Below are 19,113 nucleotides of genomic sequence, written 5' to 3'. Positions count from 1 at the left end.
AGATTGCTTTTGCTATTTGGGGTCTTTTGTGTTTCCATACAAATTGTGAAATTTTTTTTTCTAGTTCTGTAAAAAATGCTAGTGGTAGTTTGATAGGGATTGCATTGAATCTGTAGATTGCTTTGGGTAGTAGAGTCATTTTCACAATGTTGATTCTTCCAATCCAAGAACATGGTATATTTCTCCACCTATTTGTATCATCTTTAATTTCTTTCATCAGTGTCTTATAGTTTTCTGCATACAAGTCTTTTGTCTCCTTAGGTAGGTTTATTCCTAGATATTTTATTCTTTTTGTTGCCGTGGTAAATGGGAGTGTTTTCTTAATTTCACTCTCAGATTTTTCATCATTAGTGTATAAGAATGCCAGAGATTTCTGTGCATTAATTTTGTATCCTGCTACTTTACCAAATTCATTGATTAGCTCTAGTGGTTTTCTGGTAGCATCCTTAGGATTCTCTATGTATAATATCATGTCATCTGCAAATAGTGACAGCTTTACTTCTTCTTTTCCTATTTGGATTCCTTTTATTTCTTTTTCTTCTCTGATTGCTGTGGCTAGAACTTCCAAAACTATGTTGAATAAGAGTGGTGAGATTGGGCAACCTTGTCTTGTTCCTGATCTTAGTGGAAATGGTTTCAGTTTTTCACCATTGAGAACAATGCTGGCTGTGGGTTTGTCATATATGGCCTTTATTATGTTGAGGAAAGTTCCCTCTATGCCTGCCTTCTGCAGGGTTTTTATCATAAATCGGTGTTGAATTTTGTCAAAAGCTTTCTCTGCATCTATTGAGATGATCGTATGGTTTTTCTCCTTCAGTTTGTTGATATGGTGTATCACGTTGATTGATTTGCATATATTGAAGAATCCTTGCATTCCTGGAATAAACCCCACTTGATCATGGTGTATGATCCTTTTAATGTGCTGTTGGATTCTGTTTGCTAGTATTTTGTTGAGGATTGTGAGACTCTTAAGGGAGATGTATCCTGAAGTTACACACTGTTTATACTTGCGTCAGGTTGGCCGGGATTTGATCACAGAGCCCATAGAGCAGGACAGGCTGAGGAATATTTTCTGTTCCAAGCTACAAAAGTAAATTGCAGAGTCCTATTTTTAGGAGGGAAAGAGAATGGATGGAATAGGCAACTAGCAGATTTTTCCATAGACAATACATTTAAATTTCAAATGAAGCAGGGCTTAAGTTAGAATCTTCTCCAGTAAATTATGTTGGTTACTATGGAAAGCTTCTATGTAGAAATTAAGATAAAGCATGAACTTCAACTTTATCTGTATGTAAAAACATCAGTGATTCGTTTCTGTGTGTGTGAGCCTGAGTGTCTTGTGGCTTTTTAGTCTGTACAGAAGAGGGAACTGTTTCAAATAACAGTCCTCACCGCTGAATAATGTTGAAATAATGATCCTACCAAAACTTATGGCATATAAATATCAATTAGGGTGCTTCCTGAAAATGCAGCTTCTGGAGGCCCACTCAAGGAAAATCTGATATATTTGATAAGGGACCTGATAGTGTTACAGGCACCTCAGGTGATTCTGGTGCTAGTGATTGCTGCACTGAATTGTTAGAAACTTTGCTTTGGAATAATACGTATGACTCTTAAAGGCCCTGCTCAACCTTTCCAGTGGATTGCTAAATATAATTGAGTTTTCTCCAGGTTAAATGTGGGAAGTGAGGGAAAAAGGAGGATCAAGGGTAGCTTCTGAGTTTTTGAGCTCAGCAGTTGAGTAGATTGTCCCACTGTAAGTGCCTTTACAAATAGTGAATCAGGGGAAATGATTCAACTTTTTTTTTCTCCCATCACCCAGGACAGGTCACCTTGTACGACTTCCCACACTTCTCTTCTACCCAGTCTGAAAATTTATCTTAGTTTTATTTTTTTTTTATTATATAATTGTTTTAGGAATTATTTATGTTTTGTTATCATATATACAACAATGATTTAAACTTTATATTTTTAAACTTTAAAATTTTACATTTAAATTGTTTCATGGCTTACTGCCAGTCTTTTTATAATGTGTCTGAACCCACCTTTGACATTTTAATTTGGAGCCTAGCTTGTTTTATTACCATCATTTTTTTTTTTTTTTTTTTTTTTTTTTTTTTTTTTTAAGGAAGAGTAATTTGGTGTAATATATTTATTAAGCGCTTCTAAATCCCGAAAATGCCTTTCTGTGGCCATGATATGTGAGCACCAGTTTTATTGGATATAGAAATCTTGGGTCACAGTCTTTTCATTCAGGCTTTGTTTTATAGTTTTCTATTTATAGTTTTATATTATGGAGAAGTCTGGGGCCAGCCTAAATTTTCTTTCTTTGGAAATAACTATTTCTGTCTGTGTACACAAAATTTATTCTTGCTATGTGAACATGTATATGGAATGTGCACAGTATGGGTCTCTTAGAATTTTCTTTATTCCTTCATCTGTAGGGCAAGTTTGTTTTTTTTCCTTTTTCCTAGTAATGTCAAAAAATATATTGAATCTTTGTCCTTGAATGCCATTGGTTCTTCATTATTTTTCTTTGCATTTGGAGAGTTTCTCAAAATTGAATTTCCATGTCATTGATTTGATTTACTTTGTGTTGGTTCAGTGATTTGTGAGGTTTTGTATTTTTCAATGACAGCGTTAGTTTGCTTACATTATTACCACATCTAGTTCTCCCTTCACACCTGTTGTTTTCTTACCTGAATCCCTTGTTCCAGAGTCCACCTTGATTTTTTTTTTTTTCCCCCTCTTGGCCATTCTCATCTTGATTTTATTGAGCACAAAGATGACTGTTGAAAGCTTATTTCTGCTTCCTGTAATTATCATTTTAAAATTCCTTCCTCTTACATATCTTCTTTAATTTCTTTTTTTTTAAATTAACATACAGTAAAATTGTAAATTACCTTTAGCTGCCTCTTTCTAGTCAAGTGCTCCCCTCCACTGGTAATTCACTGATCTGTTCTCTCTCTCTATAAGGCATTTTCCATAATTTCACATGAATGAAATTACAGTGTGTATTCTTTTAACACTGGAGTCTTGTACTCAGCACGATGTCCTTGCAGTTTATGTTGCTTTGTGTATCAGTTCCTTGTTCCTTTTAATTCTGTCTTTCCATTGTATGGATTTACCAGTTTGTTAACCATTCCTTTTGTGAAGGACATCTGGTTGCTTTCAGATTTGAAGAATGTAAATAAAGCTCCTATAAATATTTGTGTATATATATCCTTAAAAAATTTTTTTAAAAAATCATACAGTGAAAGTCACTTTTTTGGGCTGTATAGTTCTATGAATTGTAACACATTTGTAGATTTGTGTAACCACCACTATCAGGGTACAGTATTCCCCCCAAACTATCTTTTCTTTCCCCTTTGTATTTTATCTTTCCCCAGTGTCTATCTGAACTCATAGTTTTGTTAATATCCTTTTTTTTGTGAAAAAATATTTTAAGACTCTTTGCTTTTTTTTTTTTTTTTTTTTTCTGTCATCATTAAACCAAGCAGAGAATCATCCGGATCAGGTATTTGCCCCCAGATAGGTTTGTTTTTGTGTGTGTGCTTTAATGCTTGGTGTTGTATATTCTCTTTCCATTGCAAATGTGGAGATGGGAGAGCCATGATGTATGTTGACTTTACTAGTTAAGTGATTCATCAACCTGTGAAGAGTAAGAAGGGAGAGCCAGTGCAATGGACATGCTAGTAGGTGAAATTTGACTTTCCTTTGGGTTTGAAACCACCATGTCAGGAAACCTTTTCCCCTGCTTATTAACTGTTTGGCATTTGGGATATCATGTGTTCTTGCCGTTTTCTTTCTGGAGCTGTTAACTGCTTGTCCAGGCAGAAATTGTAGATATTCATTTGTAGATTTCCTCTTTGCACTTTGGCTTTCCAGCAAAACTACTTTCAAATACTCTTGGCATCCCAGTGATGAAGGATGTGCCCCCTGTCTATTCTAGGTCCTCCTTGGCTCCATCAAAAAGGACAAATTAGTGGTGTTTTGCTAGGATTTCCTTCACTGGTTATACCTTTTTTCTTTTTTAAGTAAAAGGAGTTGCAAGTCATTATTTATGTTCTCTTTTAATGTGACCCCCTTCTGTCTTGTATTCAGCTGAAATTCCTCAAAGTTTCTGATATTGTTGAGGTCACATTTTCCCAGGTGCACATCCTTCAGAGACCTTGGGTAAAGTAGGGATTCTTAAGCAAGACAAAAAATGGCACGACTTAGAAAAGATGGATAAAAATTTGCCTAGATTAAAATCTGTTCATCAAAAGACGCTTTAAAGAAAGTAAAAAGACATGTTAGGAACTGAGAGGAATTTGAACATAACTGACCGAAGACAGTTGTCAAGAATATTTAAAGAACTCCTGTGAATCAGTTTAAGAAAAAAATAATCCACTACAAAAATGGGCAAAAAATATGGATAATCCTTTCATGAGAGAGGAAATAAATACGGGTAATAAGTGTAAAAAGATATTCAGTCTTAATAATAATTCAGGAAATGCAGATCAAGACTATAATGAGAAAATATTTTATATCCACTCATTTGGCAAAATTAAGAAATTTGATAATAGCAAGTATTGGAGAGACTGTATAACAACAAAACGTCTTATACAATTGCAGGTGGGAGCATTGAATTGATATAGCCATGTGGGTGGGTAGTTCTGCATTTTCTTACAAAGCTGAATGTTTCAGTACCTTGTAATTCAGCAGTTGTCCTCCAGGATATATATCTATACCTAAGAGAAACTTCGTGCATACCCCAGAATACATATAAGAATGTTCTTAGGAGCACAGTTGATCCTAGTAAGTAACAGGGAGCAACTCAAATGCAATCAGCAGGAAAAATGCTTGTTTGTGGTTTTTTTGAGCAATTCGAGTGTACATTTCATACGTCATGGCTCTTTACCCCAAATATCGTATATATTTCCTAAGAATAAGGATAAGGATATTCTCTCATGTAACCGTGATATTCTGTCAGTTGGTCCAGAGTGTCCTTTAAGCCTTTTTTTTTTTAATCTTTTTTTGTAGTATAAGATCCAAGCTAAGATTAGAATAACCAAAACAGTTTTGAATAAGAACTATTTTAGAAGGCTTATACTAACCTGACTTCAAATCTTTGCCTTCCCCAAGTGTGGAAAAATTTTTTCGTATACTTTTTAATAGAAGTTTTATAGTTTAAAATTTTACATTTAGTTTTGTGGTTACTGTTCATTTCTCTTCTTACTGTGTTCATTTTTTTCTTTAAGTTCTTCAGCCTATTTGTGATAGCAGAAAAGAAGTTTAAAAAAACGAATTCCATCTTGTCATTGCTGGGTCTTTTTTATTGAGTGTTTCCTTGCCCCTTTTCTGGTTATTTTATAGCAGAGGAGGAATTCCCCAGCTTGCTTTGCCAGTACAGCAGCCTATGGAGGAGCTGACCAGACATATCCTGTCTGGTCATATAAAACTTGGAAAGTCAGGCTCTCTATCTTAGAGTGAGGGGTAGTCGTGAAACTTAAAGGTGCAGGAATAATCCATGCCAGTTATTGCAGTGTTTGTATAGTTCTTCATTCTTAGATTTGAACACATAATTTTGATATATTTGATTAAAATCAAGCTTGATGGAAAAACCAAGACAAATCCTCTAAAAGAAATAGGTATTTCAGAGAGCAGAAGATAATTTATACAGCAAAATTTGATTTGTTAGGTAGGATTCACATGTAAAAAGAAAAGAAAACCAGAAAATGTTCTTGGAAATGAGAAACAGGATTGTCAACAGTTTTTTAAAATGTTTCTTTTTAAGCGAGTGGATTAATAAAATGTTAATGTTTTAGATCCAGTTAATCATCTGGAATTTCAAATCAGAAATTTCCAAATGTGGACTAATAGAGATGAAAAATATAAGGCCTGAAAGATGTGGTGGAAAGGAGGTCCACTATATCTAAAGGAGTCTTTGAAAAGAGTACAGGAAGAAACAGTTGGAGGGAAGAAAAATTTCCAGAGCCAAAAGATACATGTTTTCAGAATGATGGGCTCACTGAGTAACCAGCAGGATTATTTAAAATTGAAAAAAGATAAAAAAGATAAAGAGACAAGCTTTCCGAGCAAAAGGCCTGTAAGTAAGCTACAAAGGAAGGAGAGTCAGACTGTTACCAGAATTCTGTCATCTACAAGTCTGGACACACATATATAAAATCATATTTTGTAGTATAGGGGACTGGGGCATAGAATTATGTTCTTAAAGATGAGTGTCGAATTATATCTGTGAGGGAGGAGTGCAAAATCAAGATTTCAGGTGTACAGGAGCTTAGCTACATATCCTTCATGAGAACTTGAAGAGGTATTTCAGCAGAATGAAAAAGGAATTCAAGAAGGATAACACCTGGTAGCTGGTTATACTAGAACAATCAATAGGGACTCCGTATGCATTTTGAGTCAGAAGGTTCTCATTGTATACAGTGGACCTCAGGGCAGTAAGCCTCCGTCTGTTAAATGGCATTGTGGTCTTAGACAAACGACAGGAGCCGTCAGTTGGGAAGCACTGACCTTGGAGATGCTCTGTGAGAGCAGGACTTGCTTTGTTCTTTGCTGAATCCTTAGCACCTAATGCTTGGCGCATAGTGGGCAAAGTCATAAGGACAGTCACCAGAACTAAAGATAGAGTGAGTTCTGTTGTAGGGAGGGGGAAGAGGAGAATATAACGTTCACTGTGATAAATTGCTCATCATATACAATGGGAATTGATAGTGTCTGAATTGACAAGTGAAGAAATGTATATATTAGTGTGCCACTTAAAGTTAATAGTGGTAACCTATCAGAGGAAGTTGAAATAGAAAAGACTAGAGGAGGATAGGGGAGCTTTACTTTTTTACTTTAACTTGCAATTGTATGTATTACTTCTAACGATAAAGCTAGTTTGATTGGAAAATAAAGAAAACAAAAAACTGCTAATGTCTTGAGTATATTATGTCCAGTATAAATTCGAGTAGTCTACATAGCTGTAGAGTCTACTTTTGACTATTTAGATAACCTTTTACTGAAATTTTACCTTTGTTGTACTGCATGTGCGTCATTTAGCTTCTACTATATTCTTTCATTCTTATAAATCCTTATTGATCAGTAAACAGTCTGAGGTGAGATTTTTATTTTAATAGCTTTTTAAATTCCATATAGGAACAATTAGTGTTTTCAGGTACCTGTAACTTTGAGATGAACTTCTAAAATATGGCATTCACCTAATTCCCTTAGAAAGAGATGAAGCCCTATGGCTTATGCAGAAACAAGCAAGGCATAACTGTAATAAAATCCTTATTAAATAGTTTTAATTTCCAGAACCATCTGTGTATTTTAGTCATTTGTGTTATTTTGTGTCGTTGAGCCTTTCGAAAGAGTAAAGTTTAGTCCCTGATGTAATTTTTTTCACAATTGGAATAATTTTGATTCTGAGATGAGATGATGTTTAGGTCTGTCTCAAAGTAATCAAGTTTGTGCTAATATACAAGAAATTACTTCAGTTGTAGTTATTTTAGTAGTAGTTACTGTAGTTAGCAGTAAGCATTTTCCTGACAGTTCTATACTTCTTTTTTCTCAAGTGGAACATTTAGTTGAATGCTTTCCCATTAATCAGATTGCAGTTCTTAGGATCAAGAATGGTTGAAGTCTCTATCTGATGACCTTTCAGTAAACTCTTCTACGATTGTAGTTGTCTATTTGTCAGTTGATTATGATGAACAGAAACAAATTCAGTGTATAAAATCTTGCTTTTCCTTTCATCTTCACTGTAAAATTTAAAGAATATTTCTCTGGAAAACAGTTTTTGGCCCAGGATGTATCACACTTGACAGAATAAACTTATATTACATATTTAAGTGAGTAATTCTATGATAAGACATTGAGTGATATTTGAATAATCAAGATGATTCTGTTTTTATTGCAGTAATACTCTGTTCTGAGCTTAGTAAATAATTCTTTATAAGCCAGAATTGGGAAAAGAGGTACTTCAATTAGCATTTTATAACATTGATTTTTTTCTCCCCCTCAGGTTTATCTTGGCACCCCATAGGAGAGTTAATAGTGGCGATGTTAAGTTCCAATGCTGATACAGAAATTTATGCGTTTTTAGGAGATGGATTATTGGGTTAATCATAGATCTTTGGGAGAGATTTGTTTCACATCGATTATGGTGTGAACAGTCATCCTTAAATTGAATGGTATTTCAGTTATTTATTTTTCTTTAGCAACAAATGCATGATTACAGTCAGCCCTCCATATCCAGAGATGTGAAGCTGCAGATATGGAACCTGTGGACACAGGGGGCCAGCGGTGAGGGCCTTGAGCATCCTCGGGATTTTGATATCCGCGGAGGTCCTGGAACCAATTCCCTGCAGGATATATACTATATGTGTGTGTGTGTGTGTGTGCGCGTGTGTGCGTGTGCGTGTGTGTATATATATATATATATATATATAATATATGTGTGTGTGTATATATATGTAGTATGTATATATATGTGTAGTGTGTATGTGTGTGTGTGTGTGTATATATATATATATATATATATACTTAGGATGTAAAAAAGCTACAAGTGGACAGTTCCACTTGTGAACAACAATCTGGAGAATAATAATTTTATTACTTTCATTTTATCGTAAAGAGTCCAAAATCTCACTCCAAAATACGGTTGCATATTGATTCCTTCACTTGGCTTTAAGAACTTGTTACTAGGTTCCAGAGAAGTCGAGACATCCCGCTCCTCCCACCCCCCACTGAGAATTCTGGCATATATCTTGTGTTCTAGTCAACCTTTATCACCATATATTTAGAGCCTGCGTGTTCTTTTCTTAACTGTTCCCTTATTCATTCAACAGGTAAATATTAAAGGTTACCAGTAAGCCACTTAAGATAAATAGCTCTTCTTCTTTTTAAAATTTATTTATTTTATTTATTTATTTTTGGCTGTGTTGGGTCTTCGTTGTTGTGTGCGGGCTTTCTCTAGTTGCGGTGAGTGGGGGCTACTCTTAGCTGTGGTGCGTGGGCTTCTCATTGCGGTGGCTTCTCTCGTTGTGGAGCATGGGCTCTAGGTGCGCCGGCTTCAGTAGTTGTGGCACAAGGCCTCAGTAGTTGTGGTTCGTGGCTCTAGAGCTCAGGCTCAGTAGTTGTGGTGCATGGGCTTAGTTGCTCCGTGGCACGTGGGAATCTTCCCGGACCAGGGCTCGAACCCATGTCCCCTGCATTGGCAGGCGGATTCTTAACCGCTGCACCACCGGGGAAGCCCCAATAACCCTTTCTTTGTAGAACTCAGAGGTCTTGGAGAGACAGACATAATTTCTCTCAGTAAAATTTTGTAGTTTTCACTGTTGAAAACCACATGGCTCTTACTGAATTTGTTTCTAAGTATTTTATATAATTCTTACTGCTATTGTGAATGTAATTTGTATTTTCAGTCTTCCCAGTTGTTTGCTACAATTTTATATCAATAGAAATATCCTATATTGTGTGACCTTGCTAAATTCACTTATTAGTTCTAGTAGTTCTAATAGAACATCCTTAGGATTTTCTGCCTAACAGATCATATCATCTGCAAATAGAGACCGTTTTCTTTTTGATCCTTATGCTTTTTTTCTTGTAATTTTATTACTTGTATTACTTAAACATAAAATTAAGTGAAAACTCTAAAACCAAAATAAATTGCACATAAACAAAAAATTTAGTGTGATGAGTGATGTTATTTTGCCAAAACTAAATCACAGCTCAAACCATGAATTAGTCTTAAGTCTTAGAACCCTGTTTTTACTCTCATTTGGACCACCTAAACTAACACATGTTATGACTGTCCTCCACCATTTTCACTATTTGACCTTCTTCCTAACTCTTCCATTTTATAGTACACTTTGAGGTTATTTGATCTTTGGTACAGATGAATAGTTTTTATATTATTAGACTGCATCTATTCTTTTCTTAAACTTGACACACAATAAAGCATCAAATGCAAATGTGGGCACTGGAATCTTTTTAAAGTAGTTCTTTATTATAGTGTGGTCATGCAGAAAGATCAAGAATGTTAGAGTCTTCCTTCTCCCTCTTTGTAGAGGGCACCACTGTCCGCCCTTCCAGTTTAGGCCAATAATACTGGACTAATTCGCAATGTTTCTCTTTCACACTCCATATCTAACCAATCTATCAGTAAGTCTTGTTGGCTCTGCTTTCAGAATAGATCCAAAGCCTAAACGCTTTCCGCTAGCTCTCCACCCTCCATTGTCATTATTATTGTACTGGATGATGATTGTGCTAGCCTCCTTCCTGGCCTTCCTGCTTCCACTTTTGCTCCTCTGTATGCTCTGCTACCATCAGGGCAGCCCTTAAGAGGTCCTTCTGTGATCCGTGAGACTGGACTCAGTTTTCTCCTGCTTTTCTGAAGGTAGTATCAGTGTTGCCAACCTCAAGATACATCAGGAAATACTCCTTTTTCTAGTCTCTGGAACAGTTGGTATAAGTATAGAATTCTTGTGGAACCACATGAGCCTGCGAGTTTTTCTTTGGGGTAGATTTTTAATTGTTGGTTAAAGTTCTTTAGTTATTATAAGTCTTCAAGTTTTCTTTGTATTCTTGAATTTGTTTTGGTAAATTTTATTTTTAGGAAGTTTTGTTTTAAGCTTTTTTAAATATTGGCATTAATAGTATTTTAATTGTTTTTAGCTGTGTGAGTCTTCACGATATTATTTATGCTTCATTTCTTTTTTTTAAATCAGTCTTCCCAGAGATTTTTCTATTGCCAGCTTCTTTTACCCCCCAAACACCAGTTTTTATTTTTGTTCTCTTAGGCTCTCTTTATCTTTGTTTTCTGTTTCATTATTTTCTCCTGCTGTCTTATTTCATTCATTTTACTTTGGGGGACTCAATGCTACTTATTTCCTAACATATTGAGTTGGATGATGAGCTCATTATTTTTCAGCTTTAAAAAAATGTTTTTTTTAATTCTATACATGTAAATTTCTAATTTTATTTTTCAGGGCTTATTAGACTTAGTATATTTATATTGTACTGGTGTAAAAAATTTTGTATTTTTGTTATGATTTTTTGGGAGACGTTTAGAAATGTGTTTTAGATTTTTCAAATGTGTAAGATTTTGTTTGTTGTTACCTGTTTTGCTGTTAAAATTGATGTCAGAAAATGTGATATGTATGATACTGACTCTTTGGTATTTAGATTGGTTTTCTGGTCTGGCATATAGTTCCTTTCTGTGGTTGTTCATTGTGTACCCTGTAATTATTCGGCTCAGTTTTCTGTATTCTGTATATTCAATCTTTATTTTCACTAACTTGTCTGCTTTATCAATTACTAAGAGAAATGTGTTAAATTCTCCTGCTATAATTAGGAACCTGTCAGGTTTTCTTTGTAATTCTGAAAACTTTTAATATATGTAAAGTTGTATTTTTAGTTTAATACTGTTATAGCTTTTTTTTTTTTTGGTCTGCGGGCCTCCCTCTGCCGCGGCCTCTCCCGTTGCGGAGCACAGGCTCCGGACGCGCAGGCCCAGCGGCCATGGCTCACGGGCCCAGCCGCTCCGCGGCACGCGGGATCCTCCCAGACCGGGGCGCGAACCCGGTTCCCCTGCATAGGCAGGCGGACGCGCAACCACTGCGCCACCAGGGAAGCCCTGTTATAGCTTTTTATAAAAAATGTTTCTTACTCAGTATGTGGTGGTTTTTGCCTTAGAATCCACTTTATCTGATATTAATATAGTTGACTAAGTCTTCATTTGGCTTGTTTTTAAGCTTTCTGTGTCCTTATGTTTAGGGTTAATTTCTTGTAAATCATGTGTAACTAGATTTCTTTTTTAAATTTTGAGCTCTTTTGTGTTTTTGTTAATGAACCTCCATTTTTTTGATCGCTTGATAAAAATGTATAAATGATATAAATGTGTATTTCTGCCATTTTATATTTTGTGCTTTCTAATTCACCTAGATCTTTCAAGCTCCCCTCTCCCTCCTTTCCTGTCCTACCACAGGAAAGGAGTTTTTAAAATTTTCCTCTTTTCCTGTCCACTGAGTTAGAAGTTATGCATTATGTACATAGATTTAATCTATATATTTTATTGATTCAGTTAAAGGTGCCATAGTTGATTACAGTTCAAACTGAAACAGCATCTCTAACTTCTGTTTAATTAAAACATGGTCCTCATTCATGTACCTAATCATCTCAGGTTAAACCTCTCTTTGTCTAACTTATCCTTAAGTAGTATTGCCCTTTTTTTCTGTAGTTCTGGGGCTTTTCATGGAGTTGATGAATTTCTCTAGTTTTGATCAGTCATTTCATGGGGAGGAATAAGCAGTGAGCTGTTACCACTTTTTGCTTCATCTGTAATACTGTGTTTTATATCTAGCTAATTAAAGCAGGCTTCAACATTTCTCATACAAATCTGTTTCCTTCAGCTGAGAAATAAATTTCCTTTATGTTTAGGCTGGTTTTTTAAAAGCTTTAGGGCCTTTGTAAAATTAGACTACAGCTTCCTGGTTCCATATTCTTTTTTTGTCTTTTTCTTCCCTTTGTTTATGTTGTTGGATTTTGTTTTTGTTTATCCTTTTGAAACATGATTAATTAGCTGGCTCTGTGTCTGTTTTCATTTTTGTTTTTTTCTTTAGGAATATCTCACTGATGCTTATTGGGTGTATGAAATAATTCATTTGTAGTTATCGTATAGTTAGGGCATTTATTTGTTAGCTTTCTGTATTAAATACTGTTATTCTAGTTCTAGGAATATATAAAGATGAAAAAGAAAGGACTTTAGTAACAAAGAACTTAAAGTTCTCTTTGGAATTTATTTTTATAAATTGATTGATTGATTGATTGCTGCGTTGGGTCTTCGTTGCTGCGCGCGGGCTTTCTCTAGTTGCAGCGAGCGGGGGCTACTCTTCGTTGTGGAGCACGGGCTCTAGGCGCGCAGGCTTCAGTAGTTGTGGCTTGAGGGCTCTAGAGCGCAAGCTCAGTAGTTGTGGCGCACGGGCTTAGTTGCTCCGCGGCATGTGGGATCTTCCTGGACCAAGGCTTGAACCCATGTCCCCTGCATTAGCAGGCGGGTTCTTAACCACTGCGCCACCAGGGAAGTGCCCTCTTTGGAATTTAAAATACAGTTTTCTGATGGTGTCACAGGGGATGGGACATTAATTTGACCATTGGCAAAGTATATACATATTTATTATGGAGCATGTGTTACTTATGGAAAAGTGGGAGTAGTGAAACCACAAATAGAGAGTCTTATAATGTGTTAGACTTAAGTGGCTTTCAGTGTGGTCCTTGGACCAGCAGTATTCGGATCACCTTGAACTTGTTAGAACTGCAGGCTCACAGGTTCAGCTTCAGACCTTTGGGGCCCAGTAGTGAGTGTTTCCACAGCCATCCAGGTGATTCTGATGCTTGCTAAAGTACGAGAACCAGTGAATGACACATTAAAACAGATGGCACAGACAGACTACGTAATGCATTCGCTTGATAGGCATGCAGAGTGCCAGTCCTCCTTTTTTTCAAGGATAAGTGTTACATGTGGATAATTTGGTTAATAAACATCATGAAAACATCACTCAGCTTAACTTGTGTGCAAGGGGTTTCTGCTTTCTTAAAAGAAATAATAAGTATTATTAATTCTTCATGTGAAAAATTATGCTGAATCTGAGAGTAGGATATGGAGGAAGCTTGTGATTCAAAGTTTTTGTTTTTTGTTTTAAGTTAATACTAAAAGCTTAATTTAATGCAGTTTAATGCAACTCTTTTCCTTTCCTCCTAACCCTACCTCAGCCAATAGTTTTCAAATTACTTCAGAGGACTTCTGGTCTATTTGATACCTCACCATCAAAAACTCATTGAAAGGGCTAGAAAGACATTATTGTAATAGTCTGACCTACACAAAATTCTGTGGGAGAACAGAGCTGTGGAGAGGACCTATAATCTCCTGAACTAGGTCTTTTTGTGTTTGGACGTCTTTATTTTAAAATGGTTTGTGGTAATCCCACTAAGGTGTGTATGGGTAATAGTAAATCGTTTTTAGCTAATTACTTGAAAATTAGTATTTGAAGAACTTCTTATGGAGATGGTTTACATTATAAATGCATGTAGTTTAAATCATTAAATAATGATGGTGTTTTGTTAAAGGTCTTTGTGCTTTTCTTTCAGGAGAGAAATAGAAACAAACAATAACCATATGAAGATGTCCTGTTAGAATTATACAACACTAATGATGTAGACTCTGGAAATGCCTAATAAGTCAAAGAAGACGTTATTAAAGCTTTTTTCTGCTTAAGGTGACATCTTTGAACTCTAACACAGAACTGACTCTTCTTGTAATGGTTTTCATCAGCGCATCTGCCCTTAGACTCTCACCAAACACACTTGAGAACTGTAACTTCGTCAAGCACTTTCTGTCCTGAAGCTTTTACCAGTATCTGCTGTCTTTTGTAATTATGCATCCTAGCTAAGGCACAGAAGACTGAATGAATGCAAGGATTCATTGACTCTTTGAATTTGTTAAATACTAACAGTTAACCATTAGAAGTGGTTCAATGATGTAAGAGTCACACTGCTTCAACTTCTTCTTTGTTGTAGTTTTTAAATTGTCAATTTTTAGCTAATTGACAGATTAAAAGCAAAATAATCATGCCATATTTAGTCCTGGAGTTCAAGTCTAAATGTTTATGTGAAAATTATTGTAGTAAACTTTTAATATGGCAAAGCAACCTTATGCTCTATTTTAGCCAAATGAAACATAATCTGAGATTATATTAGAACATTTCCCTTGTCTTCAAACTGTTTGGTGTAACAGAATATTGATATGCAGCTTGGTGGATTTCACCAGTTAATGCACATTCTCCTCCCCTCCTTCCCCCAATAATATGTATACTGAAAAATGTGCATTTGTCTGAGGAATTATTTTGTTTGCTACCACTTAATGAATCTCAAAATTTTGAGTAATGTACCTCAGTCTAATCAGACTTTTTATGACCTTTATAACTACATTTAAAACCCTTAATTCCTCTTTCTGGGTGTTTGCGAGCCTGATTGCTGTCATGAAGTAAAAAATTTATGACTCTAGGTCTTCACTAGCTAAATAAACATAGTTCTTGTTTAGCAAGCATATATTGTTCCTCACCTCCTTTCTCCAGCTTTTGCAGTGTCCTGGCATCCTTAAACTATTTGAAAATATGGCCTTGATCCATGGATTAAATCAGTATCTAAGTGAATGTGTTGATGTTTTATTGATCAGATCTATATAAATGGGAATACAGCATATATCTGGGTATTCTTATAGTTATCTTTTTAACATCTTATTTTTTTCATTAATTACATATCAACATTAATTTTGTATCTTGAAACAAATTGATTTTGTATAATTATGTGTCAAGCATCTGTATTAACTGATTTGATGGCACATGGTTATGAAATAATGTACTGCCCCTTATATTACTGTTCCAAAAGGAGAAAGCTATGTAGAAAGATATGTTAAGGATGAAAATAGCAATACAGTAGATTTGAGTACCTTGATGTTTTGCATTACTCCACTTATGTTTACATCATGTTTAGAAATGTTTTCATTTACTATGGTCTTTGGTCACTTCAATTCAGAAATTTAGTGACAGATATTTCTTTGAGGCTTTCATTTGTATGATTTTTTTTTGTACAATGTTTTCTTAAAATGTACAAATACTGTATTGAAGTGAAAACCGATACAGTATTTGTAGCTAAATTGTAGCTACTTCACAGTGCTTTGGTAGTCCCAGGATAGTTACCAGTGTTTACTGAAGGGAACATCAAAATGTTAATAGTATATTACAAAATAAAGGCTTTCTTAAAGGAAAATTGCACCTATTTCACCTTTTTTAAGAGTAAGCCATGTAATCTTGTAACGTGTCTCGTAACTATTTGTAATGACAATTGGCATTTGGGTAGAGTCACCACAGCAACGTTCTACATCCCTAGGATGCTATAGGTAGGACGTGTCAGAGAGGACCACTGTCACTCTGGAGGTCCTGTTAGAGAAAACTGTACAGGGGTGACCTTGTGGAAAGGATCTGAGTCTTCTCTCTGAGGTTCTCTTCTTCTTGGTGCTTTATTAGCAACTCTGAATATTTTTTATAAAACTAGCTACATTATACACGGATTGAAACTTGTTTAATTTACATTAGGTTTCTGTGTAAGAGACGTCACGGAAACACTCAGCAAGCAGGCTGATTGCAATAGCGGACTCAGAAATGTCAGATGTAACTCAGCAGTCTACTCATGGTGAGGAGTACATCCCAGTGCCTTTAACCTGGATTTCTAATATTAAGTGAAATGGGTGCAGCATTCCTTTGGGGAAGAAAACAAGACAAAACAAAACTTTTCAATTGGTAAAGTTCTCATTTTCCTCATTTAAATTTTCTTCAGAGTGCCTGCTCTCTCTCCCTCCTTGGCCTGTCAGTGTTCAGCAAAATGTGTTTCCTCTGAGTGAGATGATCAGAGGTGGTCTCAGTAGCACAACTAATGGAAGGTTTCTTAACTGTAGGGACCAAGAGGGAGAGAAACCGGGCTCTAGAGCAGGAGACTGATCCAGTGTTTTGAGTAATCACAAATTGAGACATTATTGGCCCAGTAAATTTCTTGCTTAATGTTTTTCCTAGATCTGGTTTGAATGTTTCTTAATTAAAGTTATCTTATGTGGGTGTTTTATTTTGAAAGGTATTATATAGTTTGTATATTTAACAGTAAGGGGGAAAATGTAACCAAAATTAGTATTCTTTCTCTATACATATTGGTACTTGAAGATTCCTTTCAGAAGAAACCCCAGCCTTTTCCTAAGTTCAATCCTCGTTTTAACTTAAGTGATTTTTCTAATTCAAAAGCTGTGTTCTTTTTGAATACCATGCATGGGGGTTAAGCTGATGTTAAAACAGTTTGCAATAAAAAAAGAATCAGCTTAAGTCATTTAATCATTTCAAGTGCATTCTGCATCCTATAAAAATAAGTTTGAGAACTTTAAGAGAATTGTTTCATTAAGTTTTGCATATCTTTTGTTATGCCATGTAAATTCCCTTTTTCATATGATTAAAGAAAGGTTATGATAAAATGATTAGTTCATTTACATTCACTTGTAGCAATTACATGAGAATTTAAATTTTGTCGTGTTTGGGTTTGTTCATTCCTGTGAATGATGGTACAGTTAGGTGAGATTTTCTGTTATGGTACCCAAACTCACCATTTGGTCCTCTTTAATCTTTGAGGGTTTCAATAAAAATTGTTCACTCATATCTGTGTTCTTTCCATTTTATCTTTGTAAATACAGATTGCCTTGCAGAAAACGTAACATTCTTGTCAACTCTGTTATGAATTTCCTGATTGATGTACCTTTCAAGTACAAATAGATTATGTCATTCGATTTAGTTGGCCATTTGAAATTTAAGTGGGGAAATTAAAGAGGAAGGATCACAGTTTATCCTAATCTTTATCTACTCCAGTGAGCTTATTGAATCACATGCTCTTAACGCTAAACTTAGAGCAAAAGAGAAAGAGGCTTATTTAATAGGAGGAAGTCTTGGCACCAGCTGTCTCATAACCCTAATCCCCCATTCTTGGTACCAAGGAATGCTTTTTAATAGTGTGTACGTTATCCTTTGGGCTGGATAGAGCTTGTGGAGATGGGATCGTGGTGACTCTGAATGGCGCGTTGATAATCCTTTCGGGGCTCTCTCAGGCACTCGTTCAGATGGGGGAAACCAAAGAGATTTAGTTTTGTGCTGCGTACGACGCTGTTAGCCTGCGATCAGGGCACAGCGTTACAGGCACCCCAGGTGTCCCACGTGGCAGCAGCATCTCCTAAAGAGGGTTTGCGTCTCTTCAGCGTACTTATACTGGAGGCTGCTCGTATTTAGCTGGGGCCCTAATTCTTACCGGCTTTGCTTTATCTTGCTTAGTGACATTAGATTTAGTCATTGTAGTCTAGGAACTAAAATATTCTTGCGGTTAGAAGTTAACTGAGCAATTCAAGGTCATTTGCTTTCTAATCACAGAACAGCTGATCTGTGAACAACACAGGTTTGAACTGCGTGGGTCCCACTTGTACAGACTTCTCCAGTCGTAAATACCACAGTACTGCACAGTCTGAGGTTGACTGAATCCGTGGCTGCAGAGGAACCCCGGCTATGGAGGGACCGTGTGAGCAGGGCCGACTTTCAGTTGTGTGTCGCGGAGGATCAGCACCCCTAAACCCCCGTGTTTTTCAAGGGTCAGTTGTACTTGTCATCGCGTCATCTTAACGTGTATTCTTTCCTCATTTCTCTTGGTGCGATGATGCTGAGGGGCAGAACTCCCCTGTAGATCACCCGCAGGTAGCAGTGGCAGTTTAAACACAGTTTATAAATTGTGCACTAAATTCAGAATTTTTCTACTCCATATTTTGAGCTACTTGTCTAACATTGGAACTAAACGTAAATGAAAATTGTCTTTATAAAAGTCAGTGTACGAGGAAGATGTGAGTGCAGAGTTCGTAACACTGGGGGAGTTCCGCATCCCTTCCTGCCACCCTGGGCCGCTTCATAGAATACCGCTTACACAGAACACACTTAGAGGTTTAAATATCTGAATGTCATTTGAAAACATCATTGGCTATTTCTGACACATCTGTAACCAGAATGGAATTATTGTATAGGGGAATATCTTAGAATTGGGAGTTGGAAAGTCCAGACTTCCATAGTTACTAGTTCTAACTGGTGGATTGACACTGAACAAATCACTTCCGTTGTTGTTAGTGCACTTGGTAAATTCAGGAGATTGGCATAGAATGCATCTTAGGTTCTCTGCAGTTCTGAATTTTTATAATTTTATGATTTATATAGCTCTAGGCTTATTCTAGCAATAATGAATGTTCTTTTAAAAATAAGTTTGGAAACTAGTGAAATTTGTGATAGTCATTCTTTGTTTATTTCAGAATATAAGTACTGAATACCTCCAATTGTATTTTATTCATTGACTCTGATAAAATATAACCATTACTTCCCTTTAGTGAGTTTTGAAGTCTAGTGGTTCAAAATCTTCATCTTTTCCAGTGTTGGTAAAAAGAATCAAGAGAATGTGTGTCCCAAAGAAATCCAGTCCAAGTTTGTTTTTTTAAAAATT

At 35.9% G+C, this 19,113-nt stretch overlaps 1 protein-coding gene across 12 annotated transcripts in view; it reads left to right on the top strand.

Annotated features, from left to right (window-relative positions):
• YTHDF3 (YTH N6-methyladenosine RNA binding protein F3) overlaps positions 1-17,318 on the top strand; it is a 36,431-nt gene extending 19,113 nt beyond the window's left edge. For 5 of the 12 annotated variants that reach the window (XM_028500784.2, XM_028500782.2, XM_024126941.3 and 2 more), the window contains one exon: positions 14,143-17,318. In XM_028500784.2, coding sequence (XP_028356585.1) covers positions 14,143-14,166 — 24 coding nt within the window. In that variant the 3' untranslated portion in view covers positions 14,167-17,318. The remainder of the gene's footprint in view (positions 1-14,142) is intronic. The other 7 variants (XM_024126946.2, XM_028500787.2, XM_028500785.2 and 4 more) reach the window with 3 other exon arrangements.
• The last annotated feature ends 1,795 nt before the right edge of the window (positions 17,319-19,113 follow it).

The sequence above is a fragment of the Physeter macrocephalus genome, chromosome 15 (genome assembly GCF_002837175.3).
Source record: "Physeter macrocephalus isolate SW-GA chromosome 15, ASM283717v5, whole genome shotgun sequence".
Lineage (NCBI taxonomy): Eukaryota > Metazoa > Chordata > Mammalia > Artiodactyla > Physeteridae > Physeter > Physeter macrocephalus.
Note: the sequence above shows the minus strand (reverse complement) of the source record. Positions and strands in the feature narration are given on the sequence as shown.